At 38.0% G+C, this 14,907-nt stretch overlaps 1 protein-coding gene across 1 annotated transcript; it reads right to left on the minus strand.

The window, feature by feature from the left end:
* Positions 1–464: 464 nt before the first annotated feature.
* Positions 465–8,136, minus strand: LOC149030124 (shaggy-related protein kinase epsilon-like). Its single transcript, XM_089142429.1, has 13 exons — positions 7,635–8,136; positions 6,852–7,106; positions 6,617–6,709; positions 6,137–6,196; positions 5,760–6,032; positions 5,542–5,616; positions 4,590–4,646; positions 4,371–4,511; positions 3,737–3,787; positions 3,517–3,612; positions 3,326–3,409; positions 1,983–2,085; positions 465–1,882 (listed from the first exon to the last, which is right to left on the minus strand). The coding sequence occupies exons 1-13, from the start codon at positions 7,692–7,694 to the stop codon at positions 1,821–1,823; spliced, it is 1,410 nt and encodes a 469-aa protein (XP_088998555.1). The 5' UTR covers positions 7,695–8,136; the 3' UTR covers positions 465–1,820.
* Positions 8,137–14,907: the final 6,771 nt, after the last annotated feature.

Consider the following 14,907-nt stretch of genomic DNA (forward strand, 5'->3'; position numbering starts at 1 on the left):
ACAAAAGACATTTGCAATCACCGGCCAAAATTTTCCACATTACCTTCATGTCATCCTTCTCTCAAATAGCTTGTCTCAGTACCTTAATGCATGTACATCAGTACACGGTGAAAATATGATTTATTACCACAAGGAAGATTGTTGTCAAAAAATTAGCTAAATGTTCATCAGATTTCAAAGTCTTTTTTTTTGGGTAATTATCATTTAAAGTCTAACCCTTTTTTTATCGGGAGATTTCAAAGTCTAAATGTCAAATGTCAAAGAGCAATAGTGGGAAAAACCCCAAAACGCGGTGAAAGACCGTCCCCCGCTGGGGGAAACGCGGTTTCACGGCGTCGTCCGGAAATCTCTGGTTCTGCCCGGCCCTAAATCAATTAGATACCCAGTTCTATATTCGCACACAATGAGTGTGAAAATGATGTGCACCTTACCTACTATCAAGTGGGCATCAACTTTGGCCCCAAAAATAAAAATAATAATAAATACATAAGTGGGGATAAACAATTTACATGTACATACATAGTTTATAATCAAAATGCCCTAATGCTTTCCTCTTACATTTGAGTTTGAGTTGGGATACTCAGCTCGTCAGAATAGAGACTCTTAACAACTCTCCACAGAAAGAAAAGAAAAAACCCCACCTTTTGAACACTAACAAAATAAACAATAAATACTTATAAATAAATCCCTTCTGAATATGTGATGAAAAAATAAAAATAACACAAGCCTTTACATGTCCAGGTAGAAAATTCAAACTCATTTGGGAATCAATAGACCATGTACATCCAGTGCTCCTTTTAGAATTTAAACCACACCATGAGAAACGATTTTTGAAAAGCAAAACAATCTGAAACAAAACTAAAACTAAACCTATTTAACAAATGGTTCGATTTGTCATTGGTAGAATCTCAATCGAATCATACCCAACAGAACCACAAACATGAACTCGACAAACGCTTTTGGTTTGTCAATAAAGAAGAAAGCAACTCCAGATACCTGATGGCCAGTCAGATTACAAATATAAGAAAGATGGCTAGATACGTGACAATGAAATCTGAGTCAAAAGGCTAAGAAGAAGATAAGCCACGCAACAGGAAAGAAGGAAGTTGTCGACCCACTACAAGTATAAACTAAAGCAAAAGCATTAGAACAAACAGCATTTCACCAAACTCCCATTAAGTCCAAAGGGATTCTCAAAGGTTGCCTCGAATCTACTTTTGGAATGGTGTGCTTAGATCTGCATTGATCCATGAAGATCATGGTCAAAATGAATTACAGGTTAAAAACAGATGGAAGAGAGACTGAAGAGAACAGGGGAAAAATGCAAATCCAGTGAGACTCATCATCTGAACCCACATATGCAGAATTCTTTCAGTCATATACTTCAACAACCATAACTTTCTGCTGGAAGGATATAATATTTATATAGAAGCTATAACAGTTACCCATAGTCACCTATTGTTAGTACAACAACAATAACAAAAAGCCTTAATCCCAACTCAATGGGGTCAGCTACCACAGTGCCACCTATTGTTATTATTTAACAACAATAAAATACATGGTATAGATATATTGTAGCATGCAACTTGATCTCAATTTGCATTGACCGCCCCTCATAACTCCGCCACTAAATCCAGAGCTAGAACCTCTGTTAGAATGGATCTCGCATTGCCCACTAACTGTCATTGTAATCACCCTTGCTTAACCATGTCCCATCTCCAGGACATACTGTTGGATTTTGGATTTGGCGACATGGCAAGCAACGAGATCATGCAAGCCATTTTGCCTCAAGCCCATATATATTAACCTACTTGAGAATGTTATTTCTTCGCATGTTCAGGAATGAGGCGCTGAAGCAGCTCAGGAGATGCTCCCACTAGTTCTGCAAGGTTTTCCAATGGATAGGGAGGGGAAGAACATATCAAGTTGAGGATATTAACAATAAGGACAGACCAGGAAGGAGGAGATGCACAATGTCAAACCTTCGGGTGCGAAGTTGAATAACGGTGGAAGGTTGCGTCCATTTGGCAAGCGTGCACTTGGATCCCTCAACTCGTCAAAGAAAGGATGCACACATGCCTCCAACTGCAGGGAGCCCAGGTTTCAAAAACAGTTACTACAGCCACCTTGAATGCCTAGCACTAAGCAGGAGTTTTGAAAAGAAAATAAAAGAAATTGATTCATGTGCGTATAACTACATCAAATATCAATCTATAGAATGGAATATTTTTTTTATAAAGGTGCCTTTCCAGTGACCGATGATATACCAGAAAATGTACCCTGAGCATATGAATATTTCTCTGAACAAAGAAGAAGATGATAAATTCCTCAAAGTTCAGATACAGGTCATGCAAACTGTCCAGTCAGTGAAATAAACAAATGACCCGTTAAGCGGTTGTAGACTGAACCAGTAGTAGTACAGATAACTCGTCATTTTTATTTTGTTATTTACGGTGTTTTTTTATCATACTCAACCTGCTTTTACAAGAGGAGTTTATACCATGGGTTATAGTACGATAAACAAACATGTTTTCAAGTGACTTGCAACAGAGAGACACGTCAAACCAACCAAATAAGATAACAAGCAGAGTACAACATCACACAGATCTTACCTCAGATAGGCGAACTTCCAGGAAATGAAAACAGCCAGGTGAAATATATTCAACTGTTATTACGATATGAAGATTGATATTCTTATTGGAACATTTGATGGTAGAAGCATTTTCATCAAAAGATAACAATCAAAAAGAAACCAGCATGTGAAAAGTATTGGCTTCCTGATGTGTAAAAGGACCAATGCCTACCCAAGTAGTGTCATCTTGCACTCTTAAGGATCTATTCTATATAAGCAAGAAAAGGCTCACAGGGTATAGGAAAGGCCAAAAAAGTTATTAGAAAAGGCCTGGTACCCAGTGATTTACCACAACACAGCAACAGAAGGCAGTATAAACAAGATTCTTTAACAACTGATCCCAAATAGAAGGTTTTCAGCTTTCTAGAGGACACTTATGGTCACAATGTCACTATGCCATGAGGCAGGCAAAGTACATTCATCTCTCTTCATCCTGACATACCATTTACAATACCATGGGTAGGCACAGTACCCAAGAATGAATACTATTGTATCACTACCGAAACCTAGCTACAGGATGAGCTTCCACCATAAAGATAAACTTCACTTCTACCAAGACCAGCACAGTGAAACAGAATCTAATATCAAATGCATGAGAAGAGGCGGCTTAGGAACTTCAAATGTTGGACTCCTATTCTTATACAAGTAATAAGCATAAACAACATTCAATTGCAAAGAAAGAAAATTTCTTACAGCAGTGCAACGCAAATTTGGTGAATATTGGAGCAGCCTTGATACAAGATCAACTGCTTCAGGAGGCATCCGCTTGCGAAAGACCTGCAAGATAATGGGTCAACAAAGCTTGAACTAACCAGTAACCAATCAATGCATGGTATAAGAAGTCATTAAAACAACGCTTGATATGATAACGACCCTTCACAGACCTTGTGCCATGGATGTGCTTTAATCTGAGGAAATTTGAACTCTGTGTAATTAGGATTCATGCACTTGATCTCTTCTCTAGTTGGTGTCCCCAGAACCTGGTATGACAACAAAACAAGCTCATTAATATACCACAATTGAAAGAATCAGTTAGAAACTAAAAAGAAGATGTGCCGAGGGGGGGGGGAGAGGATGGACCAAATAATCAAACAGACGCTAAACCTTTATGATTTCCACCAGCTGATCAACTCCACTTTCTCCAGGAAAGAGAGGCTGAAAACAACCATCACAAATCACAAAGTAGACATCAGACACAGTTAGAATGCTAACAACCAGGATCTAAAACAACACCACCATCATTATCAAGAAGCCCTGTCCCAACTAAACAGAAATAAAAAGTACAAGAGATGCACAATGTTTATCAGGTCTTATTCAACAGGTCCTGAAAATACTATGTGCTGTGCAGACCTCATTAAAGTATCCATCGTCTAATTGTGAACCCACATGAAAATCCACTTTCACCAACCCCGGTCTGTCCCATCAGCATACTTGCTCAACCGAACCCAGTCGACTTCATTAAAACAGCTTGGCTCAAGCCTGTAAAGACATGCTCAGCCCTCCAGGCTTCAGATTGCCAACTGGGTTTAGAAGCTTTATCATAATGTTAAGATTTCAGAAATATCTCACAAATTGAATTATTTGACCGCATCCTAAGCTTCGGGTGTCTTGTTTTATGTTTTTTAACTCTCCTATATCCTACCATCTTGCATAATGATCAAACCTATGTTCCTTCGTTGCAAGGTTCAAAACAACTCTTCCCAGCCAGTTTAGATTTAACAAATAGAAGCACACCTACCTGTCCTAGGAGAAGCTCAGCTAATACACAACCAACAGACCATATATCAATTGCTGTTGTGTATTCTGTAGCACCAAAGATAAGTTCCGGTGCCCTATAGTACCGTGAACAAATGTATGCTATATTTGGTTCACCTGGCACCTGCAATCAGGCATAAACCGTCAGATTAAGCACTAGAATGGAAGCATGAATAATCAAATAGAACAAATTATCACATACCAACATCTTTGCACTTCCAAAGTCACACAACTTTAGTTGATGAGTGTGGGGATTAACCTGCAAATATGTATCAAACTATAAATCAGAAGCTGCACCAACCAAAACTTGGCAACAAATCCCGGATAACATATCATGTTTTTTCATGAAATAAAGACCAAAACTACCAGTAAATATAACACCCCTTTACATCGTCACAGCTATAACAAGATTTTGTATTATAAAGGAACAAGATGGCATAATTTCTCCTACTACCATGATGCGACTTTATTGCACATGGAAACAAAAGAAGATGGTAGAATTGACACCATGACACGGTGACACCATAGCGGCCCAAGACTTCCAGTAAAAGTCAATACACCATAAAGAAAACCAATTTCACATACCTATAAATAAAGTTGGAAACAAAAAGCAATATGAAAAGTGTGCAAAGTCTGATTCCTCCAAAAATATACTATGGTAGCTGAAAATTTGAGTTTTGCGGGGAATTGTAAAAAAAAAAATCTCTTTGCCATGACTGATCTGGCAACAATCCTTCTAACTTTCCAAAACATAGGGTTTGACAATATAGAAGACATGCAAGAACCAAAATGCCTTAGGTCATAATTACTCCATCCATATAGTAAAATAATAATATTCAAAGCTTAATTTTAGAAACTTCAATTTTTATCCAAAAATTAGTGCATCCAAAAGCAACCACAAAATTGATCAGTCTAATAACAAAAATGATTTAATGCATGGCTGATAATCTATGAGTAGAGAAAATTATAAAGAACTGCTGCAATCAGAAAAGATGTCTAAAATATGACTATTGTAGATTCAAACGTTGCCAAACTATAGATACAAAACTCGAGCTATTTAGAAGTACTAACATTCAAATATCATTTACACCAATAACAGCCATACATAGCTCACAAATGCCATAGATAAGAAACCAATCAAAACAATGTCTTACCAACAAATTTTGTGGCTTAATGTCACGATGACACACCCCAATGACGTTATGAATGTAATTAAGTGAACGGCAGATCTACAAAAACAGAGGGAACACAAATGACTTTAGATCAAAGTATGAAAGGGAAAAACATGCATATGGTAAGAATGCTATACAATAAGTAAACTCCACTCCCTCAGAAAGATTAGTCACATCTCATGAACAGCATCAATTCCTACCTGGTAAGTGTAAAGTTGCACATAGATTAGAGGCATATGTTGACTCATCCTAGTATAGTGCTTCGAAACTCGGTAAACTGTCTCAGGCACATACTCCAAGACAAGATTAAGATACACCTCATCCTTTTCAGTGGTGGAAGAGAAACAATGCTTCAGTTTAACTACATTAGGATGGTCAAGCAACCGCATGACTTGGAGTTCTCTGTTCTTGTATCTCTTGTCTTGCAAGACCTTTTTTATTGCAACTGCTTCACCTGTTTCCAGGCACTTCGCCTGCATGAAGAAAATTATTCAATTTCATGAAAGCATATACCGGGGTTACAGCATGCCATCAAAGAAACAATTATAGCGGGCATCGACAAATTAACTCTGAGTACCTGAAAGACAACACCAAATGAACCAGTGCCCACTACTCGTTCTGCCATGTATGTGATAGTCTGCGACTCAAATAATCATGAATGATCATGTGTGAAAAACAATAGTATCAGCTTCCAAATACATAAATAGAGACATTAGAGACAGTACAATCTGCTCCACGAAATGGATGAAAGTAGCCCCAAAAGTTGGAAGTCATTAAAAGGTTTTTGAATTAAGAGAATGTAAATATATTAGGGTGCAACAAAAGGATAAGATGATGATTGAAGGTGCAATTGCATATCATAGAAGAGGGGTCATATTTTCCAAAAGTGAAGCAGACACCACAAACTGTCAATAAAGAGTAGCCCAGTTTGCTCTAAAATCAGCATGAATGAAGCACATTGGGATTCAATAGCCACTCAGATGCAAAATGTGGGAAGAAGTTAAAGAGGACCATCGGAAAATATTCAACAGGTTCAAACTAAGAAACAAAATAGTACCTGTTTAGGCTGACCATCTCGACCACCTATCGTTGTTGCTATTATCTGACCAGTCTCTGTCCCGTTGCCATTCACCACAGAAGGCTCCGCATCCTGCAACATCCCATATTCCCATACCAAAATCAGTTAATAAAGGACAAACATGAAATGCCAGAGCAAAAGGTATTAATCCCAATTTCCTTACAAAGATAGACAGGATATAGAACAATAATTAAAACATGAGCAATATTTTTACCTTCTCATCAAGGTTGATAGCTTTATCATCTCTTATTTTCATTTCATGCAATTCTTTGGGAAGCTGATCATATCCAGACTTTTCCGTTTTAGAAATAGAAGAAATATCAGAAGTTCCTGCCGCAGTTTCAAGAGTAGCAGAAGCCAAGTGTTGCTCTAGTTCTGTGGTTGATTTCTCCTTTGGGTGAGATTCCCCAGTAACATTCTGCTCCACTTCTTGATCAATTTTTGCCCTTTTCGTCCCAGAATCCCCACCCTACCATAAAAGATTTTCCAATTATTTCAAAAGATTACAGTAATAAATAAAAAAAATTGTACTGAAAAAGTTGCAATGTAAACGACCATTGATCGAAGGAGGAAAAGAATGTCAATAGACAATAGATGATGAACCTAATTTCCCTCCCTAACAGAAAAAGAAAAAGCCTGGAACAAAATCACATTCCAATGAAACACCAACGTTCAATCCCTCATTCCCCCAAGGCAAATGAAATCGTTGACCAATCCAAAAAAACAGAGAAATATATGGAATTTCTAAAATGATCAGAGCAAATACGTTTACACCATTTATAAATAAAAATAAAGGCGCCATTAATGCTCCATCTAACCAATATTAATCACGAAATAACCCTTAATGACCTAATCGAAACCCTATCAAACTAAAAGATATTCAAAAACAAAGATCACATAAGGACACAAACAGCACAAACAAATAAGGTTAGAGTTTTTATAACTAATACCCAAAAACTGTTATTGCAGGTGGAAAGCAAGAAGCAGAAAAACTCACCGGATCAGAAATAGAGGAGCGGCCAGAAGCAATGCTCTTAAGTCGACGCATGACATGCATGGTTATATCAGCTCTACCCAACCAAATTTTAAAAAAAAAAAAAAAAAACCCTAACTTTTGAGATTCTCTTCCTCCTCTGCGTCTTTGAAGCTCCAGAAAACAGAAAATAGAAAAATATTTCAAACAAAAACTCCCTGAAAGAAAAACTCTCCCCTCCCCTCCTTCCTCTCTGTTCCAGAGAGAATCAAGCAAGAGAAAGAGAGCAGAAATTTCAGGAGAAAAACAGAACAAGAAGAAAAGAAAAAAAACGAATCCCTCTCTCACGAACAGAGGGATTCAACCAAGGTGGGTACTAAGGCTTCCTTCAGATTAACAACCCCCCCTCCTCCACACTCCAAGAACAACAACCCAAATGTGCCTTTTTTCTCCCTTTTCTCGCTGTCGGAATTCTCTCTCCTCTCTCTTTCTTCCCTTGCGCTCCAAAACAAAGAAAAAAACGAAAAAAGCCAAAAGCCCAAACCCAAAAACCAGAAACCAAAACGCAATTTCTTCCTCAACCTCCAATCATTCCTTTCCCTTCCGTAATCTAGTACAACATTCACTCTCGTCCGTCCGTTTCATCCCAGAAGAAAAATCCTACGGTCCAAAACACCTTCTCACAGATATTTCCATACTCCTGAAACACCCATAAATAGTTTTTAAATTACTGAAAGAACATGGGCGGAATATCCGGGGGTCTGTTTGTCTACCCAAGAATCCAAGATCCTTCTTGTCGGTTTTATTCAAATCTAAAAATACTCATCGTGTGGCTCTGATTAGTTCCTTGAGAGTTACTTCCGAAGAGGATATCCTCATCCGAAAACAAGAATCATGATCGTTGAGGGAGCATCAAGAGTTTATACTGATGCAGCGTATGAGCTACTAACTTCTGGAAGTTTAATGGGTCAAAGGGAGCCATTTTCAGTCAAATCCAGCATTAACGGATTTTTTTTGTTTGGGTCCTGTTTGGCTTGATTTTAATCCTTTAATTATTTTTAAGTAATGATTATAATAATTAAAGAAGAACGGGTCGGCTATTGCCGGGTCAAGCTCCATTCAACGTGTCGGCGTTGGATCTGCTTTAAATAATGACAAAGCATCTGATAGAAAGATTGCATTCAAACCATGATCATTGATCACCCTTAGTTGGTCCAAGAGTCGATGTTTTCAATGATCAAATCGAACCAAACCAAATTGGGAACCGACGCATAGACCACAGGCGGTTCCATACATTTTGGCCAAACCAACCCAATAAACCAGAGACATTAGGTCGAATCTTTCACATATTAAATAATTGACCATACATTTGCAATAAGGACCATGAGGACAATTCTTGGGTACAATGATTAAGGCATTGAAACATTCCAGTTTTTTACCCAAAAAAAAAAAAGAAACATTCCAGTTTGAAAATTTTGAAGTATGTTTAGGCAAATATGGCATACAAAAAAGAAATATACAAGTGTACAATAAGGCACGAGGGAAGAAATATACATAAAAGCAAGGTTTAAAGTATCGGTATCGAGTATCGTATCGGTCAAGTGATTTTAAGAAACGTATCGTCCTGTATCGAGTATTGTATCGTTCTGGCTAATGTATTTTAGTGTAATTCAATAGAGGGACGTATCGAGACGTATCGTATCGGTTGGATCAAATATTGATACGTATCGGCTAGTATCGTATAGTATCGTGGGATACTTTAAACCTTACATAAAAGGAAGGTATTGATAGTTTTCACAACGTTTTTTCGTTATCTTTTTTTTTTTTTCTTCATTGAAATCGAGGTTCGTCCAAATCAACTTATTTGCATATTGACTATATGTCAAGAGTAGCTTTGATTATTTGAATAAATATCAAGGCTTCACCTATGACCTCAAGGAAATCAAAATTTTTATTTCACACTATGAAACGTTTTTATTCGGCAACGGAGACAATCCGTCGTGATATCTTTTCATTTTTTATATACAAAGAGGTGGTCAAACGCATTTTCTAACAATTTTTTAGGCAATAAAAAAAATTTTTTAATTTTTTCTTCAACTATACCAATTTATTTCTTTTGGCAAACAACTATGTCCACATTGTATACTTTAGAATCCCAATGTATCACTATGGGGAAAAATAAAACTTCTATCAAAAGCAAAAAGGAGAGACCTATTAGCAAAGGTAGCATTCACTTGTTGAGTTATTTGGTTAGCAAGAAATGAATTGCTATTTAATGGGAAAGGTCCGTCGACTGAAGAAGTAATAGCTAGAAGTTCTAGCCACTTATCTAAATTTTGGGCAGCAAGGGACTTTTTTGGAGAAGTAAAAAGAGAGATGGAGAAAGCACGACATACCATGGAGGGGCTAAACATCCAAAAAGAAGAAATGACACTCTGCTGCGATAGCTCTTTGGAGGATGGGAAGAGTGGAATTGGGTTTGTAGTTAGAAACTATTGTGGAGCAATGATACATGCAATATCAATTCCAATGGAATTTGATGAAGTGTCATATGGTGAAGCATTGACTGTTAGGGAAACAATGTCATAGGCTTGAAAGAATGGTTTTTCCAAGATACTTGTGCATACAGACTCTATGGGTTTGGTTTCAGCTGTTGAGGATGATCAGTCAGAAACGTCGTTGGCATATGATATCCAGATCCTAGCTACAGATTTTGTAAGATATAAGGTTAATTTTATTCCTAGAGAGGGGAATGTGTTCGCCCACTCTCTAGCAATGAAGGCTATGTCCATTTCCAATAGGACATCTTGGCCGTATTCCACCCCTTGGATCACTCAAGATCCTTTGTGTTTTACTGGTTCTTCTCAATGAAATTTGGTTTACCAAAAGAATAAAAAGAATCTCAATGTATCAAATTTGTTACGTGCTTCATGCCTGATAAGAGAGTCAACCCAAATTTCATAAATTAGATCAATTTTAACACCAGGAGAGACAAAGTATCTAATACAAATCAATTATTTACAGATTTGGGCCAGTCCAATTCACAATTTAGTCATCCAACCTAGTTGCTCTCAAATGCATTTTGGATTTGGGCTAGCCCAGTCCACAGTTTAGATTTAAGAAGGCAAGGGCAACAGCAAGCCCAAGCCAAGTCTGAGTTGTCATCATCTAACATATTCTAAGTGAAGACCAAGCCAAGCAAACCTTGATGTAGTTAGAGATGACCAATCATCAAGTAGAAAGGTAAACCAATTTGAAGTACATGTGGGTTTCTCTTCTCTTCTTCTTCTTCTTCTTCTTCTTCTTCTTCTTCTTCTTCTTCTTCTTCTTCTTCTTCTTTTTAATAGACAACTTTTATATATAGGGAATAGGGATATTACATATGCCGTTTGCAAAGGTTGAACCCACAACCTTTTAACTAAGAGGTACGAATCTATCCAATCAACTAATCTTGCATTGGCGTGTATGTGGATTTCACTTAGGCCCTCATTCAAAAGAAAACCATAACAAACTTAACCCAGCCCAAATCAATCCATCTATACATGATGGCATAACATGAAAAGCACCTAAGACCTGACCCAGAACAACTCTAACAATAGGATGCCTACCTTAGAATGGATCACCTCCCCGTTAGGAAAGAGCTATATGCTCTCCAAACGTTTCTCCGCCACACAAAAAGAATGGTGTCCACGTCAGACCATTAGAATTCCAACTCTGATTCATTTTATCAGTATTCAAAAGTGGACCGTGGAGGAAAAGTGTTAGAGGCCACATACCTCTTCCTTAACGAGAAGATGATCCACACACTACTGACTGACAAACATACATGCAAGTTCATACCATTCCCAAGTTTAGACACTTTTTTATATTAGAATATGACAAAATAATGAGTTTTTTTTTTTTTTTTTTTCATGGCACCCACTTAAGTGGACCGATAATTCTTAACAATCCACTTAAGAGGACAAAATTCCATGGCACCCACTTTGAGGGTTTTGGATAATTGTAAGTTACCCATTGGTAGTGGTCAAAGCTTTAACCCTTTACTTTGTTGTTCAAATGACTAATATACCATGTACAGGTAAAAAGAGTAAAATGCCCTCTCACTCACTTAAGTGACCCAACCCCCAAGGTGGATGAAGGGATTTTTCCTTCACCATATTCTTCCTATATCTTGCTGGAAACCCCACCATCAACCCTTCTCTGCTGGACCAACTCACCAGACTTGGTAAACTCACATTGCTTCCGTTGACATAGGTCACTACACCATCAGGGAGGTAGAAACAATAACTCTACACACCCACCCAAATCTCCCAAAAGATTAGACACAAAGCAAATGATTCAAAGAGACAAAGATCATAAAAGAGCTAATTACCCGACAGTGATACCACTTTTGTGAAATCCCCTACAATCCTAACCCAAAAACCCATATTGTAGGTCCAAAAACCCAGAGTTCGAGTAGGACTCTATGAGCCATTCAGAAAGAGACCATGGGATTGGAGTCTGAACCAATGGAGGTCGATGAAGATGAAGATGAAGCTGAATTGAGACTTATGTCAATGTTTAGAAGGAGATCTAATTCGGACGTTGACAGACTTAGTAGATGGATCAAGTATACTATGATGACACCGGTAGATGGTCTTGAAAAATAAGTAAAACCCTTCTGTAGTATAGAATAGAAACTAGGGCAAACCATGGGTTTTCAACGCCTTGTTTTTTCTCCTGAAACAAATGTTCTAGTAGCTAGTTGATTGCCTTGGTTGTCCCAAGTGACCACACCAGACAAACAACTTGGTTTCGGGTGAAAAAGGGCAATTTTGGAATTTTGATTTTTGAAGCTCTATTTAATGTGTTTTGATTTGTTCTCAAATGTGTCATTATGATCTAAAGCTGCCAGAGAACATCAGAGCTCATCAGAGAATGCTCCTTAAGGGTAAAAGATAGTGTGGAGAGTATTCAACAAGGTTTCCGAACGGCAATTTGCTTTCTTAAAGGTTAGTATTCGTCTTGTTCATTTTAGTTCTCTTCTGTGATTGATTTTTTGGATCGATTTTGGAGAGACCTAATGTCACACCCCACCCAAACAGAAGGATGCACAACCCTCTATCAAGCCTTATGCGAATGGTCTTGATTTCTTCTTTTATAAGACCATGTATAAATAACACCCTTAAAACCTAGGTCTAAAAGATTGCATATGTTCATCATTTCTTTGAAACTTGCACAATCATGCGAAGTTTTAGCCATACCACCTGCCTTTTCTGTCCAACCCAAATGAGCATTAAAATCTCCCAAACATAACCAAGGTATTGTCCTTCCTGCACCAATATCAACCAACTTATTCCAAACCACTTGTCTCTCTGATTTCTCTTGCTTTCCATATAAAAGAGAAGCATAGATGGAGGATCTTCCCAAATTGATATTTGGGTATCTAAGATTCTGTCATCAGCATGCAAGATGTCAATTTCGATATTTCAATTCCAGAACAGTGATAGGCCACTTGCAGTTCCTTTTGGTGAAATATGAAAGAATTATCCAACTTCAGCACCTACCCAACTTTCTTCACTTTACTAGATTAGTTTTTGGCCTCCAATAAAAATGCAATATCTGGTTTCTCATTTCTGCTCAACTTTTTAAGGATTCTCTTAGTCAAGGGGGAGCCCACACCTTGGGCATTCTAACTCATAATCTCCACTGGGGTTCGTGGAATGGGTCTTGCTCTCTTCTACGGGCATATTCATTAAAATAGATTGGTTCCCGTCATGATCCATGGGTGTAGGTGGTGGTGTGAGAGTTGTTACAGTTGGCTGGGGGTGTGGTACTTCAGGGTAAGTAGGTTCACTTAGTGTCTGGCACTAAGTGGGTTTGACTTATCATTTGTGGGGTTTGAGGTAAAGGTAGGATAACGTGGGAAAAAGGTTATTGGAAACCGGAGCAAGAAAAGGTGGCGAACCATGTGGCAAGTTGGAAAGGGCGCATTTGGTCGTTCTTAGAAAATGTTTTTTGTGTTCTTCTATTCTTTGAGAATGGAAGAACAGGTTAGCGGCATTTGTTAAAATTGTGCATTCCTCTGTTCATTAAGAACGGACCGGTCATAAAAGTGGTCTGAAGAACATCTTGTGTAGAACATCAAAACGATATTTTTACCGAAGAACAGAAACAAAAGTGATAAAATTGGTCTCGATAGAAACCTTAGAATGAGTTTACCAAACACAAAATAGTGTTCTGGAAATATTTTTGTGTTTAGCATAGAAGCATTAAAAAATTATTTTGCATAACAATTTGTCTCCCAAAACCCAAAACATTACCAAACAAATACTAAGGGTCTGTGATGGGTGACAGTTCGTCACCTGGTATGGGAAGAACTATTGGTAATAAGGAAGATTCAATGGTAGTTGCATGAAAGATGGAGAGACTTGGGACTAATTGGACCGGTTGTTGTTGCCATTTTCGAAGGAAAAGTTGGTTAGATGTGTATCAAGTATGGGATTGGGAAGGGTTACCTGAGTAGGGACCATTTGCAATGTATCAGTGCTTAACTCCACTCTCAAGGCTTCAGGTACATACCTTGTGGGTTTTGATGTGGTGTCGATGTATCTTGTGTTGGACTTGCAGGTGTTACATGGGGGGACTTGGTTTTGCAATTGCTTTCTGTTATCTTCTTCTCTATCTCTAGCGGTATATGTTAGAGCTTGTGTTGTTTCAGCCAACCTCGCCGGCAGTATTTGCCCAGTCATTTGCCCCCCAAATCTATCAGTGACAAAGTCTTCACATTCTCCTTCAAGATAACAACCATGTTCACTATGATGGACATTCTCATCTTTGAATAGATCATCGCACCTTTTGTTTTCATGACCAATCTGGCAACAGTAAGTGCAATACATGGGTAGCCTCTCATATTTGAGGTTTACCTTGATCGCATTTCCTTTTTTTCTTAGGATATGCAAGTGAGTTTTGAGAAATTGTTGAACTGGGATAGTAGAATGTATGCTCAAGTATTGAATCTATTCATCAAATTGTGTTTCGGATATCTTCATTGTTTTCTGTCATCTACCAATTATTTGTGCAAGATCCAGACCTCATTGTAAATCGGATATCTTCATTGCTTTCTGTCATCTACCAATTATTTGTGCAAGATCCAGACCTCATTGTAGGGTAGCAATCTCCCGAGGAATGTTGTACATCTGAATCCATATCTCCATGTGATTAAAGCTCCATTTTCTATCTTCATTCCATCTCTCAAGCACATGCAGACAGCCAGCCACCGTCCTTGGACTTTCTTCTAATACATTCCGAAGATCCA

The sequence above is a fragment of the Hakea prostrata genome, chromosome 1 (assembly GCF_041222555.1).
Source record: "Hakea prostrata isolate BN-2017 chromosome 1, UWA_Hpros_2, whole genome shotgun sequence".
Lineage (NCBI taxonomy): Eukaryota > Viridiplantae > Streptophyta > Magnoliopsida > Proteales > Proteaceae > Hakea > Hakea prostrata.